Source organism: Tinamus guttatus, unplaced genomic scaffold, assembly GCF_059628265.1.
Source record: "Tinamus guttatus ecotype Peru unplaced genomic scaffold, ASM5962826v1 Tinamus_guttatus_pri_ptg000301l, whole genome shotgun sequence".
Lineage (NCBI taxonomy): Eukaryota > Metazoa > Chordata > Aves > Tinamiformes > Tinamidae > Tinamus > Tinamus guttatus.
Genome location: NW_028288835.1, coordinates 395,673 through 423,062, shown reverse-complemented (window position 1 = coordinate 423,062; position 27,390 = coordinate 395,673). Strand labels below are relative to the sequence as shown.

The window sequence follows — 27,390 nt, the reverse complement described above, 5'->3', positions numbered from 1 at the left end:
AAAAAAACAATGTTTTGATACAAGCCAAAATGCAGTTCCCAGCTGTACTTTGTCATGAAATGGCTTTCCCAGTTCACAGCTCTATGATCAGGAGACGATTCCCAGCAGCTGAGTAAATGCATTCTGTTTTGTTGATGCTGCTTGTTAATTTTGCATCTAAAGCTTGCCAACTTCATAGTACTATAAAGCTCCAGAAAATGCCATTGATGTGAGGTGCAGTTGCTATACTATGGATGATGCACGTGCAACAGATGGAAAAAGATCGTGCTGGTAGCTCTCCTGAAATATTCCAGGAACAGCACAGAGAGATTAAGTAGGTAAGAAGGTAGTTAAATGTTTAGGTAGATATTGTAGTATAAATTAATCTGTCTAAATATATGTGGGCTCACTGCCAGGTTTCAAGTAGTTTTTAAACCACTTGTTTTAAACAGTAAGTTTCAACCTCAGCATAGTGTAGCCACAGCATCAGCCATTGCGACTTTACATGTACAACCATCTGAGCTAAAAAAGAGGTTTAAAATGGTGATTACAGCTCATCTTAGGAATGATTTTCCAAATGTGGCCTTCACTTTGAAATGACTGTTCTACAGTATTAATCTTTGCTTGCAATGCTTCAGTCTGTTGGCACCTAGAGATATCCGCATGTACAGCAGACATTTAGACAATATCTTCATGGCATAAGGTATCGCTGGTAAGAGATACCAGAGTTAGTGCTGACTAAATTTGCTTCAGAAATGGAAACAGCAAAGAGCACGGCTGCGTTTGCATGATGCTGGAGTGCCGAAACTACATACACAGCTCTCCTTCCCACTCCATGAACAGTCTGGGCTGACCTACATAGCTGCAAACGCAGTCTGCATCAGCGAGTCTGGATGTATGCATGCGTGAAAGCGCTCGCGGAGACGGCCCCGTGCCCTTCCTGAAGAGCAGGCCGTGGAAAACACCTCCACACAGCGAGCTCCGCTCTCCTCTTCCGCACCCTCAGCACCGTTTCCTGGCGGCTGCGCGTGGCTCAGCTCCCTCGTGCACTGTGATGCTGCTGCCGCCTCCTCTTCTCCCTCCCAAAAGCCCCTCTTGGGGAAATGCAGCCCCCGGCCCCATCCGCACACCCTCTGTGGGTGTTTGTGGCACAGCTCTTCCTAACTCCTGCTCCGGCTGAAAAGCCCTGGCATAGAGCACGACTAACCCTGGCATAGAGCACCAAGTTCTATAACTCCCCAAACTGGCAATCAATCAATTGAAAAAAGAAACAGTAAATGGAAGGAAAATCACATAAAATAAAGGCAGGACTGATGATACTTGCTGTTAAACTGAAGCTGACTAATCTCAGCAGCTGCAAAATTTCAAAGAGTTACAGGGGCTATAAACTAAGTCACAAGACGGAAGGAAGGAAACATGGAGATCTGTTAAGCTTCTTTTGCAAATGGAGTTTGATTGAATGCGCCAGATTACTAACTTGGATTACTTGATTCCAAGTGCTGGGGATAATCGAGCCCTTCATTTAGGGCGTCTGAATGAAATGTTCTTTCCATAACCCTTGCAGAAATGACACAAAAGTACACAACTATTAATAACGGGGGAAGTCAATGTAACCCTTAATGCACAGGAAAAGCGCGGTAAGGTGGTGTGGTCTCCATAGAAACCGCAGTGCTGCAGCGCCCGGCGCGCAGGGCAGGCCGACGCGAGCGGGGCCGACGCGAGTGGTGCCGGCGTGAGCGGTGCCGGCGTGCAGGGCAGGCCGACGCGAGCGGGGCCGATGCGAGCGGTGCTGACACGAGCGGTGCCGACGCGCGGGGCAGACCGGCGCGCGGGGCAGGTCGCGAGGCGCAGGCCGCACGGCGTCCCGTGGAAGGGGCTCTCCCCCGAAGGCGCAGGCCAGCACAGCGTGTCTGCCCACAAACCAGGGCAACCCGCGAGGCTGGCAGCGGCCTCACCGCCTACACGCTGAACAGAAACCAGGAGCGCCCGCTGGGGCTGCTCAGCGGTGAGGCCCCAGGAGCGGCATGATGGCAGCCTCCGATGGCCGCAGCCTGCGCCCCACGAGTCTGCGTTCCCTTCCCTGATTAACGGGACCAGGGAGAACCAGCGTAGAGCATCACACCGCCAGAACATTCCTGCATGCCTCCTCATCACTAGCGTATCTTCTGACTCTTATCTCTGCATATATAAAATGGGAATAATATCACTTCCCTCCCCCAGCAGCATAGCAGCAAGAGGTAACTCCCCCTGAGACTTGAGGTCTTCAGATAGGGTAGCAATGAGGTTCACAAAGCATACTGATACTAGAGCAGTATATTCTGAGGATTTCAGAGACATTCCCCTCCAAGGTCAGCTACAAACTTAAAAAGATTTTAAAACAGTCCAATATGGTCAGTGTAGTCCTAATGGACCTTCATTTTGCTACACTTAAAACAATTATACAACCTCACTTGGTGAGGCACTATAAATTTCTATGTTCCTTACGGGAACAGTAGCAAAATGGACCTGGCAGCTCTACTCTCCTTTAAATCTTCCTGACCTACCATAACCATAATAGCACCAAAAATTAAAAGGAAACAAGGGCGGAATACAGACAAAAAGAGCAGGAGTAACATTATTATTGTCAGTGAGAACAGGTCAATCTTTTTGACCACAGAGCAGCTCAGTTTGGCCTTCCAGCGCCCCTTTTTCCTCCTGCTGATTGTGCAGTGGCAGACGCATCCCGCCTGGGGCACGGTCCCAGCGCGGCAGTGCCCACGGCCTCGCGCGCCGACACCTCCAGCGCCGGCGGGACCCGGCGCGCGGCCGCTCCGCGCGGGAAGCTGCTGCAGCGCTCCAGCCCCGAGCCGCTGCGCAGCCCTGAGCGGCGTGGGGCTTTCCTGACAGCACCAATGGATCAGCCACAGAGATGCTTCAAGAGTGAGAGATGTTCAGTGACACTACAAACCTGTGAGGTTTCTATCAGAGGTGTTTATTCAACCGGAGCAGACATCTGCAAGACTTTAAAGGAGGAATTTATCTATACACAAAAGATACCAGTAGCTTGAGTCATGTGCACACAAAATGACTGCACTTGATGTGAAAAGGTTTATGTCTTTTGCCTCCCCTCACAGGAAGTCTAATCTTCTGTCATGAACATATACAAGCTTTGTCTATTTGAAAAGTTCACAGTCTATTGCTGTAACCAAGCACAACACTAAGACAGCTGTGTCTCATATTTGTGTGTGCCATTGCTCTTCCTTAAAATCACGTCGAGTACTTTAATCAAAACAAGGCAGCCTAAAAATGAAGCTTAAAGTGACTATGAAAAACACAGCAGCATTTTTTTTTATGATTTCTGATACCTATCTCCATCTACTGCTTCTAGGTCTAATACTCAGGAATAAATTAATCAGTCGAGAATGCATGTGCTTGATAAACTGCTATATAAATTCACTCGTCAGGAACTTATTTGTCTTAGTCGCTCCCTTCCTTTGCCCCAGTTGTGCAGCCTGTTCCTTCCACAACTGGGTTTACTCTTGTATAAATTGACTTCATCAAACTCGGCTTCCGCGGTGCTGTGAACCTAACGGTACGTCTTGCAGCAGCCACCTGCTAAGGGAAGCTTACACCTCTCCTTATCCTGCCAGGATCTTCCTTAACTACTCACAAATCAGAACTGAAGATACAGCAGTAAGAGGATGAATTTGGTGCTTCTCTACCTGACTTCCGTGACGCCACATTTTATGGATGTTACCATGTTCAGGCATTAGGAATGCAGTATCACAAACTGAAATGCTCTGTCCTAGACTCCTGGTAGGAAACCCCTGAATACAGGGCTTGTAAAAGAAGAAAGATTGTAGACAGAATGAAATTTTCTACAGAAATGAATTATGAAAAAAATTCAAGCTACAGCTCTTCTTTCTTGTGGTGCGAAACAGGGTTGAAAAAACAACAGTGTGTCGTAATCTGTTAGAATACAACCTTTCCATGTGGTGGAGACACAGCTGCTGTGCTAAATACTGAATGATGGTAGTTTCTCTTAAGAGAAATGTAAAAAGAAGTAATGTAAAAGGAAACAGGGCAAGAGGTCCATTAGCATTCTCACTTTGGGCATTTCCTGACTTTTATCTGCATAGCTGGTCGACCTGGACACCAGTTTCACTATTTGCATTGTTGAAAAAAAAATCAGACAGTCCAGAAAGGTACCCAGCTCTGTCTCTCCAGGGCTGCCTGAGAAAGGCAGGAGGATGTTTACAGAAGGAAGGACCCAAGTCTGTCCATGCTTTCTGGAGTAGCTGTGGAATGACCTAGGGATGGTGGTAGAGGATTCATAGCATGGTTTGCGTACGGGGAGTATCAAATGCTTTCCTGTTAGCTTGGTGGCTTTGTGTTTTGCATAGCCTTTTCTCTAAGAATGAATGACGTGCACTCTAAGGAACGCCAAGGAGGAGAACGAACGGCCGCGGTGCCTCTAGGAACCCCAAGGAGGAGAACGAACGGCCGCGGTGCCCCTAGGAACCCCAGGGAGGAGAACGAACGGCCGCGGTGCCTCTAGGAACCCCAAGGAGGAGAACGAACGGCCGCGGTGCCTCTAGGAACCCCAAGGAGGAGAACGAACGGCCGCGGTGCCTCCAGGAACACCAGCGAGGAGAACGAACGGCCGCGGTGCCCCTAGGAACCCCAGGGAGGAGAACGAACGGCCGCGGTGCCTCTAGGAACCTCAAGGAGGAGAACAAACGGCCGCAGTGCCTCCAGGAACGCCAGCGAGGAGAATGAACGGCCGCGGTGCCTCTAGGTGGGCCGGCGGGCTGCGCTGGGGCTCCTGCAGCGACGCGGGGCCGCGTTTCGCTGCGCCCAGCGGGGCCGAGGTGGATGGGGCGCAGGCCAGGCACGCACTCGCCTGCAGCCCCACAGCTCCCTGGGGCGCGGGTCGGACTGGGTCGGACCGGGCTGAACGCGCTCTCCCACCACAGCTGTTCCATGTCAGCATCCGACCTAGCTGGGACAGCCCATCCTGGGCCACTTGCAGGGACGGCACACGAGTTCCCTGGCAGACCTCCCCTAGGAGCATGAGGGTGACCACGCTGACGGTTCTCATTTCAGACAACCACACACACAAAAATCGATACATTCTGGAGTTTGGCAAAACGGACATAGCTTTCCAAAATATGGCACATTGTAATAGAGAAACTAATTCATATGAATCATAAGGAAAAAAAAGAGAAACACTTTTCTGTTTGTGATGGGATAGAGGATAACATTTTTATTTAGAATTGAAAAAGTTACTGTAGTTACTGAGCATCTTATTCTGTTAAACCAGTACATATGCAAAATTTAACAGGAAGATGTGCTTCTAATTAGAGATCTAATTCCCACTGATGTCAAAATGTCAAGAACAGGAAGAGCAATTTGTGGGCTATGCAGACAGACACCCCCAAAAATCAGTTTCTAGAGTAATGTACGTTGACTTGAGAATTTTGACATCTCATTTCCCATGTAACTTTCAACTTTGAGAAAGATCATCAAAATGATGAGAACCTCGTTTTTCTCCAGTAAGGAGTTTTATACTTTTTGATTTATGGTATAAGATGTTCAAAGTCACCATCTGAGTGCCATTTGATCAGAGGAAATTCCAAATCCAGTCTTACAATCTCTATCCACATAAATAAAATAAACTACTTCTGAAATTCATTTACATGCATATGACCCAGCCATCTAAAAAACTCTTCATATCAGCAATGTTCTTTTTCAGATTTGAATTATGTTGCATTGTGATGTTTGTCACTGTAACCTTTTTATCTTACAAAAGTTTTTTTTTAATCTTCTGGGTATGACAAAGACTAATAAATGTTTGGGCAAAAAGAATTAATCATTACTTTCTCAGCTTATTTTAGCCACATGAATTTGTTTGCTGGGATTATTAAGAGTATTTTTCTGAATGTTCCCTGTCTCCTTGGGAGAGAAAGATCATCTTTGCCTTCAAACAGGCATTTCTTTGGTACAGTACCAGATAGCTGGAGACTCAAGCTGCTACACAATGCTCACATGTGGTAAGATCACTTATATTAATTAAGAAGTAGATGTTAACGTTCATTTTTATGCCATAAAATCTTCTGTTTTTTTTTCTCTCAATAAGCCTTCAGAAATTTCTGTTAAAAAAGACCCTTAAATAACCTTTTATATCTATACTCAAAGCCTTAAATCTTTATTCAGGCAGAAATCCAGTTCCCCTCAGTGGGTCTCCATGGGGATTTTTTGTTTGGGATAAGGCTGTAGGATGCAGCCTCATGCTCATGTGTTCTACAAACGTCTTTACACGTTTTGCATTCTTCAGTGTTGAACTCTTCGCCCACTGCTAACATTAAATAACTGTACTTAACCGTGTGTTTGATTTTAGACCCCATTCCCTGAGTCAAATAATATTTGAGAGCAAACTGTCTTCCTTCTACTTACATCATGTGAAGTTGGAAAATTGGTCTAAACAAATATAATTCAACAAACAAACAAGCAATTAAAAAAACACAGGATAAAAGAAGGCAGCATGAAAGGTACTTTCAAGAAAAAAATATGTATTTTTAATGCTTTGCTGCCACCTTCTGGAGTTCAAAAATGGGCATCTCTGATATTTCTGACGTTGGCATAATTTAGTCCTCAACAGACACTGCCCACATTGTTACAGAGAAAGAATACACGAACACATACATTGCTTTTTTATGACTTCTGAAATTCTGAACAGATGTGTCGGTTTTCACGTATCGCCCGAGGGACGAACAAATGCAAACTGAGTGTCTTTACACGTAAATAAAATAACGTTTTTGTGCTTCAAGCGCAGCCCTCCAAGGCTGGACGGCAGCAAGCAGCAGACGGAGCGTTATTCGCTGACCAAGAAACACGCGGCGCAGCGAAGAGCTGCTCACAGACGGTACCGGAAGAAAAGGGTCAAAAAAACACTACGGGTTGGCTCAGTCTTCAGCACTGTGTGCTGGGTACACTCTCTCCTATGATCGCCGCCGCGGCCTTTGCTAAATAAATAAATAGATGGATAGAAAGAGGCCTCGGGCCCACGGGGGCCAGACACGAACGCGCGGCTCCGCGCGGCTCCCCGCCGCTCCCCTCACGGCTCCCCGGGCTCCGCCTCTTTCCCGGGGCGCGGCCCCGCCCCCCGCGTCGCCTGGCAACGGCGGCGGCGGGCGCGAGCGGCGGGAGGGGCGGCCCGGCCGCCATGTCGGGCCGCGGGCCGGGCCCGGCCGAGGTGAGCGGGCCCGGGACGGCACGGCACGGCACGGCACGGCGCGGCACGGCACGGGACAGCGCGGCAGCCGCGGCGTTTCCGTGCCGCTGGACTTGGTCATCTTGGTGTCGCTTTACCATGCGTTTTCTGCGTGTTTTAGTAGCGGGCCTGGGAGCTCCTGGCCTTTCCAGAGCTAAGGGCGCCTGGCGGGGGGGCCGGTCTTGCCTTGGCCCAAGGAGATGCAGTCGTTATCAGTATCTCGTGCCAGCCCTTCAGTGGAGAGCTGTGCGTGTGGAGGAGGGAGCGCAGAACGCGCAGAGTGTCCCGGGGCTCTGCGGGGCTCCCTGCAGCCGGGCCGGGCACCAGAAACCCTCGGCACCGCGAGAGGTGCCCCTGGCACCGGGAGGGACGGCCGGCTGCAGCGGCTGCGGTCAGCCCGGCTGGGCTGCGACGGCTGCGGTCAGCCCGGCTCGGCTGCGGTCAGCCTGGCTGGGCTGCAGCGGCTGCGGTCAGCCCGGCTCGGCTGCGACGGCTGCGGTCAGCTCGGCTCGGCTGCGACGGCTGCGGTCAGCTCGGCTCGGCTGCGACGGCTGCGGTCAGCCCGGCTCGGCTGCAGCGGCTGCGGTCAGCCCGGCTCGGCTGCGGTCAGCTCGGCTCGGCTGCGACGGCTGCGGTCAGCCCGGCTCGGCTGCGGTCAGCCCGGCTCGGCTGCAGCAGCTGCGGTCAGCCCGGCTCGGCTGCGACGGCTGCGGTCAGCCCGGCTCGGCTGCGGTCAGCCCGGCTCGGCTGCAACAGCTGCGGTCAGCCCGGCTCGGCTGCGGTCAGCCCGGCTCGGCTGCAGCGGCTGCGGTCAGCCCGGCTGGGCTGCGACGGCTGCGGTCAGCCCGGCTCGGCTGCAGGCGCCACAAACCGCTTGTTCTGCAGCGGGCTCCAAAGCTTTATATATAGATATGTTAACCATAAGTTAATAAATATAACCAAGTTTTATATATAAAGATATATATGTATATATATCCAAAGATAGATGTGGTTGCTCAGGCCAAAGTGCCAGTAATGACTAACTTGTGGCCATTCTCCATATGGAAGAGGAACCGTAAGATATGTTCTTTATGGAAAAAAGTAGATATAAATTAATATGCACTGTGAAAGTTATTTGTGAAAACATTTCAGGAGGAGCTGCAGGATGCAATTCCCGCTCGTGCAGCAAGACAACAAGCAGCTGAGTACTCGGATGACTTTGAGAGCGACGATGATGGCCTGTTAAATAGTAAGACAGAATTAAATATTTTCTCCGTGTTCTTTCCTTCCTTAGCGCACTTGTTCACCGTGTCCTTCCAAGCTGGTAGCTGAATCCCCCATGGCATCAGTCGTGGTGCCCACGGAGTAGACCAGACACCCTCTGTGCTGCACCCTGCAGCTGTGATCCCCAGTTTTGTTCCGTAGCCATGTGTGAGCTCTGCACCGAGAAGGGACAGGAGTCCACGCTGCTGTAAAGGAACCGTGTGGGCAGAGAGGAAGCCATGGAGCTGTTCATTACTTCCTAATTCTGGGCAATCAAGGGAATTCAGGCTGCAAGACAAGCTGCAGAGCAGGCCTGCCTACTTGGCAGTGCAGACAAACCCCTAGGAACATGTTTGAGCTGGCAGTTTTTCCTGGGTAATGATGTATATAATATCTAGTAACATTAACATTTATTCTAATAAAATTGGCCAAGTGGCTTGCCTTCTTAGTTTTGTATACTAAGGAAAATAGCAATCCTAAAATGTTATAATGTATTTTCAAAAGGACTTCCTCTGCATAGTACTTGCTTGCAATACCTGAAATATCCTTCACAAGTTGGTTAATTTCCCCTTACAAACAAGCTTTACAAGAAGGCCTTTCCGGCATGTATTGTGTTACTCAACTGTCATCATGACTTTTTTAAAAAATATGTATGGATGGTAGCATTGGGGTGGAGAGTGTATCCAATCTGAGTCTTTTCCTGTCCATTTTAGAGGGGGCAGAAGGGAACAAAATATGAAAGGATGATGACTGGCAAATATTTTGGTAACGGATTGTGCCAGCCTTTGTTGTCCTTACCTTGCTTCCAGTTCTTATGGTGCTGGAAACATAGATTTTTACAGATTTCCATTGTATGACAGGTAAGAATTAACTACTTAAGATTTGAAGTCTTTCCTACGTGTTAATGTCCAGTGAAAACAGAGGACAGGAGAGGAAGTATCTAGTTTGGTGATTTTTGGAGAGATAGGAAGTGCAGAGATGTAAGTCAGGAGAGAGTTGTAAGAAAAATGCATTTAAAATATAGGAACAGTTTCTGTGCCCCCTCACCCTCTTGCTTTTTTTTTTTTTTTCCTCTAATCAGTTCAAACACAAATTGGTAATGTACTGTTTTCAGGTACTGTGGAAGAGCTTCCAGAAAGTAATTCAGATATTGAAAGCACCAAGAAATCAATTGCTTTTGAGAGTTCTCTCTCAGATGAAGATACTTCACAAAAAGCAGTTCCTTTGGAAAATGAAGCTGCTGATGACTTACCATTTCATGAAGAGAAGGCACAACAAACAATCATTTTGGAAAATAAAAACATGCAGGATGACAAAAAGGATAGTGAAGAGGAATGTTTAGAAAGTCAAAACGGGGACGATGACAGAAAAAATGATGAGGACTGTTCACCTGCAGAAGTGCCACAAGATAATAGTGAGAGTGGCCCCTGTGGTGACTTGTGCATGCCTGAGCTGCAGAGAGAAGTGCTTACACTGAATCAAGAGAAAAGCAAGCCAGTACCAAAGCAAAGGATGCGCAAAATGAGAGATGCGTCTGCATCAGGTGAAAAGAAAGCACTTAAATATTTTTGCTGCTATTTGCTTAGACATATTACAATATTTAAAAAATAGTGTTGTAGATAGATACGCTGTTTTCATTTTTAATTGCGTCTGCTTTAGTTTCAGAGAGTATGGTAAATATTCTTCTAAATATTCATCTTCAGGTGAGCATGGAAACTGAGCAGGTGTAACTTAAACTAGCAAGAGTTTCTTTTCAGGAGATAAAAATGGTTCCTTGGGAACTTGGGCTCTGTGAAGGTCCCTGTCTATGGCGAGCGTGGGAGGGCTGGAGACTGGCCCCGTCCTCGTGTGCGTGGCGCAGAGCCACGTCCACACAGTGTCCACAGCCTTTAGCAGCAGGGGCCTGGAACGGGCACCCCTTTTCTGTGACGGGCTGGGCCGCTTTGGGGCAGATACAATGTTGAAGTTGTGCACTAGGGTGTCACACAATGAGCTGTCAGCAAAACGTTTATGATTGGGATGAATATTCCCATGGATATTCACATATAAAAGACTTCAGTGTTTCATTATAAGAATATCCAAGGCCATTTCTTTAAGTATGGAAAGCAAAACTAGCTTTGTTAATGGAGTGTAAGCAAATTTAAAGCATCACAAGGCTTTATATCTCTATCTGATTCTTGACGTGGGCAGAATTTGTCCTGTGTTCCATTTACATTGTAAGTCTTTTATGTTTGGTTGGTTACTCCTGGTAATAGAAGATCACAACTTTTACAATGTGTGGCAGGTGGTATTGACTGCTCTTAGTTTTTCTCTCCACGTGATGGCAGCAAAGCACTAGATACGTGAATGTGTAGTTAAACTCTGTAGACACCTGTCTTTTACAGCCAGTTACTGCCTGTATAGCTTTGGACTCAAAAAAAAGGAAAGGTTTAAATACTTAATCTGCTTTGTCTGCTTCTTTGATGTTCTTAAGACTTACTGCATAGAAAAAGTAGCTGTGTACCTGTGGGAATGTTCTTGTGGACTCCTTACTCTGTAAACTTCCCAGGAATTGTATAATTCAGCTTTACATGGCTGAGCACATTTGAAGGGCACTGTGATAAGACTTCAAATTGCCATGATGTTCTCTGTTTCCTGCGAGAGGTTTGTATGAACTGGCCTCAATAAGAAGTACCTCTGCAGCACTGAGAGGATCAGGAGCACATTTCTGCGTGGATCAGCACATCTAGAGAAAAATGCAGGCAGAAAGATGTACAAGGGCTTGATCTTTTTGGTGGCAGGGTGGAGAAACGACAAGAGACGGAGGGTTATTACACAGGAGGTTTAGAAGGCCGAGGTCTAACCTGTCCTGTGCACAGAGCCCTGTTCTGCTGCTGCTTGGAGTGACTGAGTTACAGGAGGAGGGAGACATGAGTGAGGAGGAGGGAGACATGAGTGAGGAGGAAGGAGACATGAGTGAGGAGGAGGGAGACATGAGCGAGGAGGAGGGAGACATGAGCGAGGAGGAGGCAGACATGAGCGAGGAGGAGGCAGACATGAGTGAGGAGGAAGGAGACACGAGTGAGGAGGAAGGAGACATGAGCGAGGAGGAGGGAGACATGAGTGAGGAGGAAGGAGACACGAGTGAGGAGGAAGGAGACATGAGCGAGGAGGAGGGAGACATGAGTGAGGAGGAAGGAGACATGAGTGAGGAGGAGGGAGACATGAGTGAGGAGGAAGGAGACATGAGTGAGGAGGAAGGAGACATCAGTGAGGAGGAGGGAGACATGAGTGAGGAGGAAGGAGACATGAGTGAGGAGGAGGGAGACATGAGTGAGGAGGAAGGAGACATGAGTGAGGAGGAGGGAGACATGAGTGAGGAGGAGGGAGCCATGAGTGAGGAGGAAGGAGACATGAGTGAGGAGGAGGGAGACACGAGTGAGGAGGAAGGAGACACGAGTGAGGAGGAAGGAGACACGAGCGAGGAGGAGGGAGACATGAGCGAGGAGGAAGGAGACATGAGTGAGGAGGAGGGAGACATGAGTGAGGAGGAAGGAGACATGAGTGAGGAGGAAGGAGACATCAGTGAGGAGGAGGGAGACATGAGTGAGGAGGAAGGAGACATGAGTGAGGAGGAGGGAGACATGAGTGAGGAGGAAGGAGACATGAGTGAGGAGGAGGGAGACATGAGTGAGGAGGAGGGAGACATGAGTGAGGAGGAGGGAGCCATGAGTGAGGAGGAAGGAGACATGAGTGAGGAGGAGGGAGACATGAGTGAGGAGGAAGGAGACACGAGTGAGGAGGAAGGAGACATGAGTGAGGAGGAAGGAGACACGAGTGAGGAGGAGGGAGACATGAGTGAGGAGGAAGGAGACATGAGTGAGGAGGAGGGAGACATGAGTGAGGAGGAAGGAGACACGAGTGAGGAGGAGGGAGACATGAGTGAGGAGGAGGGAGACATGAGTGAGGAGGAAGGAGACATGAGTGAGGAGGAAGGAGACATGAGTGAGGAGGAGGGAGACATGAGTGAGGAGGAAGGAGACACGAGTGAGGAGGAGGGAGACATGAGTGAGGAGGAGGGAGACATGAGTGAGGAGGAAGGAGACATGAGTGAGGAGGAGGGAGACACGAGTGAGGAGGAGGGAGACATGAGTGAGGAGGAGGGAGACATGAGTGAGGAGGAGGGAGCCATGAGTGAGGAGGAAGGAGACATGAGTGAGGAGGAGGGAGACATGAGTGAGGAGGAAGGAGACATGAGTGAGGAGGAAGGAGACACGAGTGAGGAGGAGGGAGACATGAGTGAGGAGGAGGGAGACATGAGTGAGGAGGAAGGAGACATGAGTGAGGAGGAAGGAGACACGAGTGAGGAGGAGGGAGACATGAGTGAGGAGGAGGGAGACATGAGTGAGGAGGAAGGAGACATCAGTGAGGAGGAAGGAGACATGAGTGAGGAGGAGGGAGACACGAGTGAGGAGGAAGGAGACATGAGTGAGGAGGAAGGAGACATGAGTGAGGAGGAGGGAGACATGAGTGAGGAGGAAGGAGACACGAGTGAGGAGGAAGGAGACATGAGTGAGGAGGAGGGAGACATGAGTGAGGAGGAAGGAGACACGAGTGAGGAGGAAGGAGACATGAGTGAGGAGGAGGGAGACATGAGTGAGGAGGAGGGAGACATGAGTGAGGAGGAGGGAGACATGAGTGAGGAGGAAGGAGACATGAGTGAGGAGGAAGGAGACATGAGTGAGGAGGAAGGAGACATGAGTGAGGAGGAGGGAGACATGAGTGAGGAGGCGAGGTACAAGCGGAGAGGCTGCCGCTCGGACCACGTCTTGCTTGTCTGTCTGCACAGGGTCGTTCTGCTCTGCACTGTGCGTAGAGAAGCGGGGTGTTTATCTGGGAGTAAAGCACAATGAGACAATAGGTGTTGTTGTAACAGTGCTGTCTGTAAATATATGCTTTCTCTTCTGTATTTACAGGAACTCTGTAACTGTCTCTTTAATGGCAGTTAAATTCCTAGAGTGTAGCATCTATATGTGGATAGAGATAATGATAAATGAACACATAAGTTTATCTAGAGATTATTTTAGAAGCTTGCAAACTTTGATTAAATATTACAGCCTATTTGGAGATAGTAGGTTTACTTGAAAATAGTTGTACATAATTTAACAAAACAGTGTTCCAGACTCAGTTGTCTATAATTAGACATAACCAAAACTATAATTTTCGTTTTCAGCTGAGAATATTGGAATTGTTTCATTAGATGATTGTTATAAATCATCACCTCAACCAGGAAGACTGTTGAGAAAAAGTATTCCTGTGGAAGACAATGATCTTAATAGGTTGGAAGGAAAAATAATTTCCAGAAATGTAGTGTCTTCGATTGCAGGACCATCCTCCCGAACTAGTCAGAAAGCAACACCTGAGGAAAAAAAAAAAGTTTTCTGAGAGCCCTGATCCTGAAGTAAGAGCGAAAATGGAGAGTCTATGTGCAGATTTTACCATCTACATTAGAGCCTTCTGACACTGTCTTTTATTTAGCTAATAACTTTTTCTGTAAGAAGAATGTGAATGGGCGCAAATGGCTTTCCCAATATTGTTCTTATGGTGAGGGGCAGATTAGAGAATGTTGTTTTTCTTTTTCCCTGGAAACAGGATTTCATCTCAGTGATATTTTTCACCCATTTAGTAGTGTACTGATTTTGTTTTATTCCTCTGAGTGTAGAACAGTAATTATAGTTCTCTTAGTTCTAAAAGAAAAAAAAATCAGTACATTTTAAAGTCAAGTTAAGTGATTCTGATTTGTCACAAATTATTTATTTGTTTATTTGTCACTTTCTGGTCTAAGGGTGAATGGCTAGAAGGTGATTCACCATCACTTTCCATTCATTTTACTTCCCATAATAAAAGATCTGGAGACTCCAATTAACTGATGTGTGGAGATGCACCATCTATAAAAGGTATAACTTAAGTTAACCAGATAAATAATATTACCATTTTTTTACCCAAATATCATTCAAAGCTGTAAGACAAGTCTTCATGGAACCAAGAGTGGTGCTCTTAATTTCCTTTCTATATTATTTCAATATCCTTCTGTTGCTCTCTGTGCTTCTGAGAAGGGCCTGCCCATTTTATTGCAGTCATTTCCGAGTACAGTATAATCCCAAGTGTTTAGAATTTGGGTCCTAAAAGCATCCCAGAAATGAAGAGAAACAAATTAAAATTCAAGCTGTTTCTGTCTCATATGTGCCTCACCTGAGTATCTCTGAGGCTTAAAACCAGTCATTTAAATTTCCTTTTCTCTTTTGCAGTTGACATGACTCAGGCAAGTCTTTCTCTTCTTCCTGCATCTTTTCCAGGCACAAAGATTAACAGAGACTGAGTAGATTAGAATTTTTTGTATTTTTCTGGATCTGTGAATCAATCCTTAACATTTTTTAGAAGATGTGCAGACGTGTAAATCTCTGGACTTTGGAGCAGTGTCCATGGAACACGGCTTTCTTAATCCTCCTTTTCAAGGAGGATTTGTTAGAAATAATCCGTGGAACGCAGGATGAAAACTGCTGGAGTGGACTGTTAGACACCTTTTCCCTTTGCTAAGGGAATCACACTGTGAGTAATTAGCATCATGTTAGATTGAAACGGGTACATAATTCACACTGTCAGATCCAGGGATAAGAATTCTGCTGAAATGGCCTGTGTACGGTCTGTAAAATACAGCTTATTTATATGTGAGCTTGGACTTGGCCCAAAGTACTACAGAAAGGTGAAGAAATACTGGAAATCTGGCAGAGTATATTAAGCAGTGAATAACAACTACCCTTGGATCTGAGTTTCAGTTCTTTTTTTCTGTTTTGATGATACTTTGAAACAGAGAATGCATTTGGTGTAGTTTGATGCTTTTGAGCATTGTTAATGAAGCAATGCCCAAAGAGAGATTTGGGGTACAAGGAAGAGGATGTGAGTTTTAGAGTACAGAACTGATCCTCCATGTGCAAGCACAGCATAAGAGAATGATAAAGAAGACAGTGTCAAAGTGGCAAAGGAGAACACGAAACAACAACAAGGAGTCTGCCAAAGAGAGGTGGAGAAGGGATTGGGAAAGAAGAGCAGGGGTTTAATGCGATGCAGAAGTGGCGTGTGATTCCAACCAGAGCGATGCAACCCGCTCAAACACGCGTGGCCCCAACTGGCCAAGGATACAGGAGGAGCACTCGCATGTTCGGTGTAGCGCTTTCGCAGCTCTCCCTGGGAAGATTAGTACATTTTTTGCAAACAGAGCTAAACTGACTTGCAGGTGAAGTTCCTTGAAGTTCATACCCTAAATCACTAGTAGTTAGCAGTGAATGAACTTAGCCAGTGTCCTGTGCACTAAGTGTTGCTGCTTAATTACAGTTGTGCTGTTTCTAATGCCTACAGTCTAGACAAAATTTCACAGTCTAACAGGTGTAAATACGAGAAGTTTATGTATCAACAAAATACACAAAATTATTCACATAAATTCAGAACTCTGTCACCCTGAACTTACTTCATCACTGTCAGTCTAGGTTAATTTTTTTGCATTGTCACCAGTTGTCATGGCCTTCCTTTGTTTATATCCAAACTGTTTTGCAAATTTACATTACTATGGTAATGGCAGTTCAAATCAGATAAAAATGTTTTTAAAGTATTAAGTGGTTTGTAACTGGTCACTTCAAGCATATGTTTAATTTAAGCTTTTGTTTAAATCTCTACACCAACATCTTCCATTTTTTTTCTTTTTGTGTCCCACATCCCCCAAAACATCAAACCAGAAAAAAACAGTTTTTCACCTGAATTGTCATACTGCAAATATATTTGAATCAGAAATATGGTCACATGATGAGATTAATTTGTTCCTCATTCATCCAAATTTTGGTGGTAATTCACTAGATATCAGAATAGTTTTTGCTACTCGCATGTTGCTTGGCCTTTGCTTTTCGCACTAGGTTTGTGTTTGGGTGATAATGCAGACAACAAGTTTTGTCTTTGTATTGGCCTTAGATTATGTAACATCGAAAAAAATGAGCTTGTTACTCCTGTGTTACACTCAGATATACCACAAGTGAAAATTCCTATCATAATCCACGTAGTCCTTTAGAAGAAGTGAATTTTAGATCAGAAAATGCATTATCATGTGTCATATTTAATTTTGCAATGTATTTTTTGTACAAACGTAACAATACTAAGAAACTATGAAATTACAATTTAAACTATGAAATTATCATTTATATATTGCCTAAGTGAGCGTGTCCCCTTAATCTATTTTTCTCCTTTTAGATCGAGATCAGAGGGAGAATATTAGCGTCAGCAAGGAGGATAATACAACAGAATCCCCTTCTGTGGTAGACAAAACAAAGACCCCAGATTACAAGAAAACAAGGAAATCAGAGAAATCAACAGATGACAGTTCAGAAAGACACATGCAAATTGTGGAAGGGCAAATAGTAACTGATACAATACAGGAGGAGTCAATGGATGATAAATCTGAACATGTGGAGGGAAAGACCACTTCAAAGGACTTTCACAAGGTATCGTTCATATATATTTTTACCATTGCTTAGAACAATGTCCTAGAAGTGGAGGGAAAAAAAAAAAAAAGTTCTGTAGCGAATATGCTGTTGGTACTGTACACGTGCAGAATTCCGGTACATGTACAGGTGACCCTTTCCAGCTTCTGGAGCTGATGCTCTTTTAAACTGTGAATAAACTGGTTTTAAGGAAAATGTACACAAGGAAACCTACACAAATATTTAAAACAACCAAAAATCTATGTTTTCCATTCTTAATATTGTTAAGCAAGGGAAAATGCCACTGTCTTCTGGTTTCTTTTTATTCCTTTATATTTCTAGACTATAGACAGTGCTTTTTGGCCCAGAAGTGGTTTCTTAGTGCTTTTTCAAGAAGGTACACACATTCCAAAAGTTGTTTACTTCCTTACCATGCACTGTGTCCTTTCTATATTAGTCTTACTTACTTGCATTTAACATCCTTGCTAGCTTTTAGTTCTCTGTATGCCTCATCTAGTCCTGTTACTTATGTATAGATTTTTTCCTATTCCTTTTGTATTTCTAGATACAAAGTGAAACTAAGACACTTCCACAAGATATGAAAACATCATCTGGCAGGTAAGAGAAAGATGCTACATATCACAGTCCACAGTTCTGAAGCATAAACTACGTCTAAGGACCCTCCAGATGGTGGTTTTCTCCCATTTTCTGTCAGCATTTTCTGCGCTCCTTACACCCTCTTTCACTGCATGTGCAAAAAGTCCTAGTACATGTTATGATAACCCTGCTCACCATTTCATCCATCAGATCAGGCAGTAAGGCCTTTTCCAAATCTGTGGTGGGCATTTGCTGCAGGATCCACCCGCCAGTGCAGCCCTCGCTGCCTTCAGAGGTTTTAAGCTGGTTTATATATGAAAGCATAAGGAACCTGTAAACCTTCTTGGGCTGAATATGTTGTGCAGCAGTTTGTTTTGCCAGCACTAAGGTCCTCAGGAAGAAAAGAGACTTTTTCTTCCTCCCCTGTCCCCAGTCGAGAGCCTGCAAAAGCAGAATCAGAGTAACTTTTGCTGTACACTGAATAAAAAGGAAAACTACTTGGTATCAACTACAGTAAACAAAAAGATCATTTTACTGTGTTTATCTTGGTGTCTTTATAGGTCTTCTTATTTCTCCCACCTGAAGAACAACGTGACAGCTCTTCCCCCATCGGGAGCTGTTTCACCGCAGTACTTGGGCACACTGAAGGTGTTGGAAGGCAAGTGCTTGCAGAGGTGCAGTGCAGAGGTCAGCAAAGCAGACAGCATTCGAGCAGCTGTTTACCAGGTAAGCCCTCACAAAACCAACCGTGCACAGAAAGGGTTTCTTGGACGAGTCAGCACCTTTTATTTTTTGATTTTTTTTGTTTTAAAGAATTTGCATTCATTTAATTAATAAATGCTGCCCCCATTGGAGTGTGTGATATTGTTATAATTCTAAAACAAAATATAGAACCTGAAATCCATTATTTTATTTCCATATTTTTAATGGCAAGATAAACTTAAGGCATTTTATCTTTAAGCAGCTTATAAAACACACAAATAAACCATGAAAAATTGGCCCTGATTTTGCAAATACCTTTCAGCACTTTATGGATGCTTGTAGTCTCACTCTTCCCAGTTGGATTTTATTCTCTTTAATTGTAGTTATTAGCAGGAGACACAATGAGTCTAAAGAATATTCCTATATCGCAGGTAGCAAGATTTGCTATTTCATTTTTCATCTTTTATTTTTATGTTTTTATCCTGACTTTTTTAAAGATCCTCAAACTGTTTTTAAAACTTCTGACACTTTTGATTAAAATATTTGTGTACTGAAGATCCTCAGAATATTGTGTTTGATAATCAAAACTTTTTTTTTTTTCATATGGGACAATTAGTTAAGTAGCACATGGAAAAAGTAAGAGTAGTTTTGGTGGTCATTATATTGGTGCTGCTTTAATAATATTTAGTTGTGTTAATGGAACTTTAGTTCCATCCAACTTCAAAAGATTTTTGAGGTATAGAAGTCTTCTACTGATTTTTTTCAGGATTGGCTGGAAAAGAAAAGAGTCCATCTACTGGAATTAAAGAGAAATAAAAAGAAACAAGCTGAAGATCTCAAGAACAATATTGAAAAGGTTTGTTTACATTCTTGTTCTGAGAAGAATAGACTGTAGCTCTTTGAAGTAACTTGAACATTGTATTTGTTGTTATTAGGAAAAAAACCTTTTTTTTTTTTCCTGGCTGAGGGGTACACTGCTTTCTGCCTACCTCTGTCACCTTCCCACTGTAAGGTTTCCTTTTTTTTTTCCAAGTAGCACAAAGGGAGCTGAAACAGTAAGTGGTGTGTCCTAATTCTTACAGTTGCAAGGGGATATGGCTAAGGTTTCTGTATACATTCATCCTGTAGGTTAAAAGTGTGCCTCTTGGATTGGTTTTCATGTTTGTTTGTAAGGACCTTGGGATGTTCTTTCTTTAGTTGTGAAGTTTTAACTTGTCATCTGTCAGAAAAAAATATATCTCAAGACATGCAATATCCCTCATTATTTTCCTGTATTTCATGTCCTTTAACACCTTCCAGAAAGTCGACTGCATGAAAGGAACCTTAAATTAAGAATGAACAAAGAAAGAAAAAAAAAATCTGTTCACATCTTGAGTATTGTTTGTAATGTTGTCTGTAGATCCCTTTTCATTGCTGCTCAGTCAGATGTTACATTTGAGAACTAAATTATGCATTTTCAATTATAGTTATATATTTTATATTTAAGAATCTTTAGTGGCATGTAAATATAGAATTGTTTTCAATCTAGAAAGAGGCTGCAAAAAGAGAGGAAGCAATTGCATCTTTTGAAGCCTGGAAAGCAATGAAAGAAAGAGAAGCAAAGAAATTAAGTGAAAAAAGGAAGCTTGAGGAACTGAATAAAAGGAGAGTGGCAGAACAGGATGAGGAGAAGAGAGAAGCTGCACAGAAGGTAATGTGAAATTGATAAATAAACAAATACCAGATATTGTTCAGGAACCTGTTGAGAACAATTTTGATTAATCCAGCAAGAGATGGAAATAAACCAGATTCCAAAATCTGAACATAGCTCATTTTTGAGGAGAGATCACAGCAGATTCATTTCTGCATTAGAAATGTATAGCAGTCAATTTTGCGCAATGAATAGGCATTTTCTCATATTTCAGTGTTATGAGTTGAATGTAAAATAAATTCCATTTAAATACGTTTACAAAGAACTATATTACTTTCTGGGAAAAAATATAATCCTTTTTATACAGTGATATATAATCACTGTAATCCTTTTTACAAGTGGTATCAGATTCTGAGCAGTGCTGCAAACAACCATTCCAAAACTGTAATCTATAAAAATAGTGTAACACAGCATAAGCAAGAAGGGTATCAACCAAAATATGAGGGATAAGATTGCTAATGAATCTGTTTTCTCTAGGCATTTGAAAAATGGAAAGAAAAGAAAGTAGAATATTTGAGAGAGCTAAACAGAAAGGAGAAACAATCTGAAAGAATCAGGAAGAAAAAAGAAGAGGAATTAGTTGCTGAAAAGAAGAGAGACAGCATGTCTGCAGTTGAAAAATGGTATCATCCCCTTGGGTTTTGGACTAAAGCAATTTCTAGACCTTTGCTGGTGGCAGTCGGAGTGCGGGCGCTGCGCGTGTCTGTGCCTGGCGATCCCGCACGCCTGGAGAGCAGGCGCAGCAGGAACAACCTGCCCAGCCCTTTCAGCTCTGCTACCTAAGTGCTTGCTTTCCCCAAAGGCCACGTGCTGCAGGAGTCACTGAGTACCATAATGTCTATATGATTGCGTTCATAATTCAACACTAAGCTTCAGGAAGGACAATAAACCTTCCTTAAGGCTTTGTTTGGGCTCTGTGCAATAGCGTAGATGAACCTAGGTGTATTCAGAAGCACATGTATGTGTCTGCTGGAGGAATTCTTTTTAGGCCAGGTTTCAGAGCATGTACACAATTTATTTTTAAATCTACTTTTATATGATAGAAAATAAGGGAGAGTACTATAGAAAGGATGATGCTGTAATAGTACGTTCATGTATACTTTGGTAGTATGGACTTTGAAGATTTTTTTATAACTTTACAATATATTCCCAATCTGTTATCAAATGCATAAAATATCTTTCTTACTCTACTCCATTTGGTAAACTTGTTAAAGATACAGCATTTAGCTTGCCAAGTGATGGTTTCCTGTTTTCCTCTGTCATACAGGAATGAAAAAAAGGAGGAATGTATAAAACAAAAGAAGGTAGAAAAAATCCTAGAGAGAAGAAAGCAAGAAATGCAGCAGGTGAAGAAAGAAGAAAAAGATAAAAGGGCTATGGAAGAATATGAAAGATGGCTGGTAAGTACATGTTTATGCTCTTTGTTAAAACCAAAAAGGTTAATGAGTAGGAATGAGCATTTATACTTTTGTGTTATAATCTTTGAGTTTTTTCATGCTTTTAGGAAATCAGCTTTTAGACCAGGTGATGGCAGTATTATATAAAAAGTTCCCAAATTTTCTTGAGCAAAATGATGGTACAATGTGCTTGATAATTAGCATATGTGGAAAATATATCTTTGCTACCTATGTGCTGTTGAGTTTTGAATTTCATAGTCATCGTAGTTCCACTTTCATGTCAGGAACAACCGTCTCAGAAGGGCCCACTCCCCACAGCACAGAATCAGCTAAGTCCAGCAAGAGCACCAACAGCAGAAGTGAGGAGTGAGGGCGTTTATATTCAAGAAAATATTTAGAGTGGAGAATATAATGACTTAAAATAGACTAAGCAGTTAATAGTGAGGTCAGATTATTTCCATTTAATAGAAAGAGTTGAACTCTCAAGGTCCTGATTTCTATTGTTTTTGCAACAGCATGCCTTATTCCCACCTATGAAGCAGTAAACTAGTAGTGTAGTCCCAACAATAATGCAGAATTTTATCCTAGCTATAGACAAACTAGAAGAGTATTTATATTCTTAGCTTATATTGCTTTCTCAAAGATATAACTTGCAAGGTTAAAAAAAAAAAAAAAAAGAACTTTTCATCTTCACCCCATGATGGAGTCATTCATCATAGCAGCTCTCAAGGTTTTCTGGGTTTGAATATTTCTTCTGTTGTGTCTTCCTCGTGGTTTCTAGCACACCTCCTGTGTATAAGGTTTCTGTTGCCTTTCATACAAATGGGATCTTGCAATCTAGCTGGCCAAAGGCCCTTACTAAGATTCATTTGTACTGTCAAGAACTTAGAAAAATCTTTTTTCCTGGGCCTCTAGTAGGCTTTCTCTTTGTTCTCCATGGCTAGGTGAGAGCTGAGGCAGATAGACCTGCAGGTATGGGATAGATTTTAAAAGAAAAATCATCTTTCATTACACTACCTCAGAAGAAGAGTACTTACCTAAAACAGCAGCAGCTTATATGTGTTTTTCTTTCCTTCTTTTCAAGCCTTTTTGGTCTTAGGCTTCAGTCTTCCAGTCTTTTTTGACCTGACCCCTTGTTCAAATGCCTTTGATGGCTGTCATGGTGAGAACTGTTTTCTCTTATCCACCTGATAAAGTGATTCCCAGCTCATCCAGTGATCAGTATCCACTCCTAGGTTATTTTTGCTTAGTCAATATTTGGGTGTTATTACACCCAAACAAAGAAGGACTGTGCTGTAGGTGCAGTGTGAGTACGATGCCTGTGCGCGCTCCCCTCCCAAAGACCATCCTTGGTTTGTTAGTCAACATCAACATTGCCTGTCAGTCTGTGTTTGACTTCCTTGTTGCTTTGGACTGTGTATGAAGGATGTATTAGGGTGTTTTTTGGTTTGTTTGTTTTCAGGAATTAAATCTACTGCCTAAGACAGGCTCTTTCCTGGTTCCCTAGTTCATCGAATTCCTTGTTATTAGATAATTCCTATAAATTCCCTAGCTTATCACAAATTCACTTCAGTAGGACTATTAATAAGGCATACATTTTATTGGTGGGGGAATAAGCAGATCTAAATGGACATCTGTGTGGATGAGTGGGAGGAACAATTTAAAAAATGAGATGGTGGAGGATCTGGCTGGCACAAGCATTGCTAAAGTTACCTCTTTTTCAATGACTATGTGAAAGTGAGAGTGCTCACCCCAAAAAGAAAAGTTCAGTGACACTTCCCACACCAAGTTTCTTTTTCAAATTGTACCCTCTGCTAATGTGCTAATTTATTTGAAACAGCATATCAGGCATCTGTTCATCATGTTCTTTGGTCAGAGTATTATTTAACTTCCTATAGTAATAGGAAAAATATGTACTTCAGTAAACTGCAGGAGAGAAATACTTGTGTAAGTAATGTTGTCAATTATTATCAAGAAACCTGAGATATTTGCATAGGAGATCACTGGGCATCAGCTCTGAAATGGAGAACTGAAGAAGGCTTTTTTCGCAAGTAAGAGGTTTGTTTGAAAAGGAACATTATCAAAGTAAGAGTAACATAACAGGAAGAATTCTAGAGTCCTTTCATTACCAGTAAATAGAAATAAATCTGTGAATTAATCCTCCACTTTCCAGAAGCAGATGTTGGCCATAATGTGTAGGTAAAACAAGTTCAAAAATGACCATGGTGTAGTACTTGTCAAACATAAGTAACACTTTATGCTAATGGAAACTGTGTTGTTGATGCTCTTGGAGGTCATTGCGAGTGCTTGATAATGTTAACTGCATTGTGTAGAGCCTTTTAAAGGCAGGGAAATAAATTCTGTGAAAAAGGTTATTAATACTTGTAAAACACACAAAGGATAATCTTGAGCCAAAAATTTCAGTCTGGCTAAGAAAATTTAAGCTTCTGACTTGTTTTGTTTGCAAGCATTTGTCTTGTTTTTCACCAAGCACTCTTCCAGCCCATTGAGATGTAACACTTGATAAATCATCACTTTTTATTTAATACCTACCAGTTTGACATGCACCTGTTCTGTGGAGTGGAATGGGGAGAAAAAACAACAGAAAGTTTATTCCAGCAGTTCAACTTATTTTCTGTAATTTTTAAAATGTTAATCTATTTTTTCTGTAACAACCTAGGAAAAAAGTGCTGCTATTCTACATATTTGTTCATGTTCTCCACAATATGCAGTAATGATTAACCTGATGAAAAGGCTGCACTGTGCATTCTTTCAGATTTATAATTCTTGAAAAGAAATAATATAGTAAGGTTAAGAATGCTGTAAAAAGTTTCAACCGTGCCTTGAGGTTGAGCACGATCAACCCTTGGTTTTGACATTCTAAAGCTACGAAAAACATCAGGAAATTAATGCAAGTTGTACTAGATGAGTCTCGGTGATTTGTTGCTTTTTAGGGGCTAGAAACAGCTAACCTGAATTATTCATTTCATGTGGTTTAATAAGATCTAGTTGAAAATACTTTCTATATTGGGATTTCAATCTCCTGGCATTGCAGTATGTTATAAGTATGCCTGTTGTTATTCCTCTTATGTGTTCTAAGGCTTCTGTACTATCTAAAATTCAGTCACTATGTGGCAGTCATAGTGCTAAAGCATATCGACTTCTCAGGACTTTTGAAGTGAGAAAGTTGTTGGTCTTACCAGGCTCTTGCTTGTCTCCATGAAATAGGACTAGGAAAAGACTCCCTAGTAGAGGAAGGGAAGGAGCCCCCACAGCAAGGCCAAGCCACACAGTTATTTAGTGTATGATAAGATACAGCCGTTCTCCTCTTTCATCATTTTCGCTACATTTTTCCCATTTGTGCACACACTCTCGTTCATTATTTTAGGGGAGATTTCAATCAGGTGAATTGTGGTCAGCACTAATACATGGAGAGTTTTGCATGTTGGAAGAAAGTAGTAGTTTCCAGTCACATTTGGTATTTTAAACTCAGATAAATTAAACCAGGACTATTTGCCTGGCATTGGAATCCATACATGAAAATATGGGCTTTCCACTCAAACACTCAGATTTGTGGTATAATTAAAGTCCAAAGCAACTTTCACTGCCTGGACATATGATTTATTTTTGTTTTGGAATATTCAAGCATAGCTGTACTGTGCAACATGTCTCCAGTAGAGAAGTGCTTTATAAATGTAAAATATGCACACTTCTTTGTAACACATTTTCTCAAATTAATACCAGTAAGTCCCATTTTTAAATGTCAAATGCAGATTCAGATTCTAAGAGTGGTAGAATATGACTAAATTTGTATAAAAATAAATTTGCAGAATACATGCATACATACATACTCCAAATAGAAACATGAATCATATAGGCTTTCTATTATAGAGCATATATTCTTCCAAAGCTCATCTATACTGCTTACACATTTTGTCTTCATTTTTGAAATACAGTGATACTGCCTCTTAGGGCACTGACCTATTCCCTTAAAAATTTTCCAAATTTTTCCAAATTCCAAAGGAGTACCTTGAACCTGCTCTGAAGGCCCAAACCCACTAGTTACATTCATTTAAGGAAGACTAAAGTGAAGGATGGCAGAGAAAGTGAGGATCCTACAGGCTGAAGCCAATTTGTCTTGGTTATTTTATGTAATAGAGGAAGATAAAAGATCATCTCTCCCTATAAAATCTCATTAGACTAACTGATGAAGGGCAGTATGACTTGTTTTAATGAAAGCATGCAAAGCTTGCCCTGTTATTATCAGCTTTACTACATGAAGCAGTTCTATGTTTCCTTAGCCAGCTTAGATGCCCATAACTGAAGTGGATCTTCTGGTTTAGGTTAACAAAGACCTCGCGCAGTTGATATTTCAGATACATGTAATATATAATAAAACAATGTAATGTAAAACTAGTATTATGATGCTTTGAATAGTGCATGCGTGCAATACAAGGGGAAAACACCATGAGACATCTACCTCCATTTGCCAGTGCCCCCTCAGCTGCAGTAACCTTATTTCTCTTCTCCCTTATGAAGGACATGCAGACCCAGCTAAGATCTGGGCAATAGCTAAAAAATTCAAATAGCTTGCAGATAGCTAAAAAATGGCAGGCATCATTTTGGAAAATACTTATTTTGCTTAGAACAGTTCCATCTAAAAGTTGAAAGATAATTATAAATTGCAAGTTATTTTGAGTAATTAGTCTCTTGAAAATCATTGATGAGAGAATATTGTATTTTGCTTATCCATCATAACTGTCCCTTGCTGTTCAAAACAAAAAATGCCATTAGACCTGTACAATAATTAAATCTCCAATTGATGTTACTAAGTTGTTCACTTCCTGATTTATTCTAGCATATAACAAGTGTGATTTAGTAAGTACAGAAAGTTACACCAATTATCAAACATAATGAGAACATATTTTACACTGATCTAGGTACCCTCTTAAACAAATTAGAGGGTAAGAATTACAATGAAAATAACTATATCCAAAACAAATGCATTACTTATTCTTCTCTGGGTTCTGGTGTGCTTCTTGTTTGATAGTGCACAAGACATCTTATCCTTGGAACAGTCACCTTAATCCTAAAGGACAAATGTATAATCTGGGTGAATTGCACATGATGATATTCTTAAAAGGCAAATCCTCACTGCATGTTGACTTGTGGTTTTACACAAGAGAGGTATAACAGTAGTTTTTCCCATTGCTGGAGTTTTCGTTGACACAACTTTTTATTCACAGGAAAAGAAAGAAAGGAAAGAGCAGCTTGAGAAGAAGCAAAGGAAGCTCAAGGCCATCCCTGCAGACAAAGCACCTTCTCCCTGGAGCCCTCCTGGCAAAGTCACATATTCAGGAAACTACTGAGCAGTCCTGTCTTCTGCAGGGAAGGTTCATCAGCAAAGTGCTGACAGGGGCTACTCACTGCATCAGAAACAGCTGAATTTTCACTGAATCCGTAAGGAGGGTTGTATGCTTTCTTTTGGGTTTATTTCATCTCTGGAGGTTATAGATCAGCTGTCCTTCTGCATTACTTTCAATATACTAATTTATTTAATTCCACAGTTAACTTAGATACACATCCTGAATACACACTTCCAGCAAAAAAGGAATGAAGACAGGACTCTGGCATTGCTTCCCACAAGGTAGCAGTACCTAGCAGAACTGCTCTGCTCCAGTCTCTGCACAACAGAACCTCTGCTCAGAGTGGTCAGCTGCCCAGAATCAAGAAAAAATATTTACATCTAATACACCTGACAGATTTTTATACAAGAAGTTGAATACAGGAGCAGCCATGCACATCAGCTCTCCCCTGAGCTTTAGAACTAGGAGCCATAAATATCGATGTAGTGCATCAAGACACTGTAGCTGAAATTTCATGGAAGGAGGTAAAGTCCAGCCGAGAGTCTCGGGCACAGCACGCAGGAGCACACGGAGCTGGGGGTGCGGAGCGATCCTCCCTCCGCTTCCGTGGAGCCAGCGGGAAGGGGGCAGGTCCCTGCAGCCCCGCGGCTGCGAGGGAGGC

At 42.9% G+C, this 27,390-nt stretch overlaps 1 protein-coding gene across 1 annotated transcript; it reads left to right on the top strand.

Moving 5' to 3' along the window:
• The first annotated feature begins 7,182 nt into the window (after positions 1-7,182).
• On the top strand, positions 7,183-26,869 carry MAP9 (microtubule associated protein 9). The gene is made up of 11 exons (XM_088528082.1): positions 7,183-7,213; positions 8,363-8,459; positions 9,588-10,016; positions 16,748-16,998; positions 17,543-17,595; positions 18,135-18,300; positions 19,043-19,132; positions 19,805-19,966; positions 20,444-20,589; positions 21,234-21,366; positions 26,610-26,869. The coding sequence occupies exons 1-11, from the start codon at positions 7,184-7,186 to the stop codon at positions 26,730-26,732; spliced, it is 1,680 nt and encodes a 559-aa protein (XP_088384208.1). The 5' UTR covers position 7,183; the 3' UTR covers positions 26,733-26,869.
• Positions 26,870-27,390: the final 521 nt, after the last annotated feature.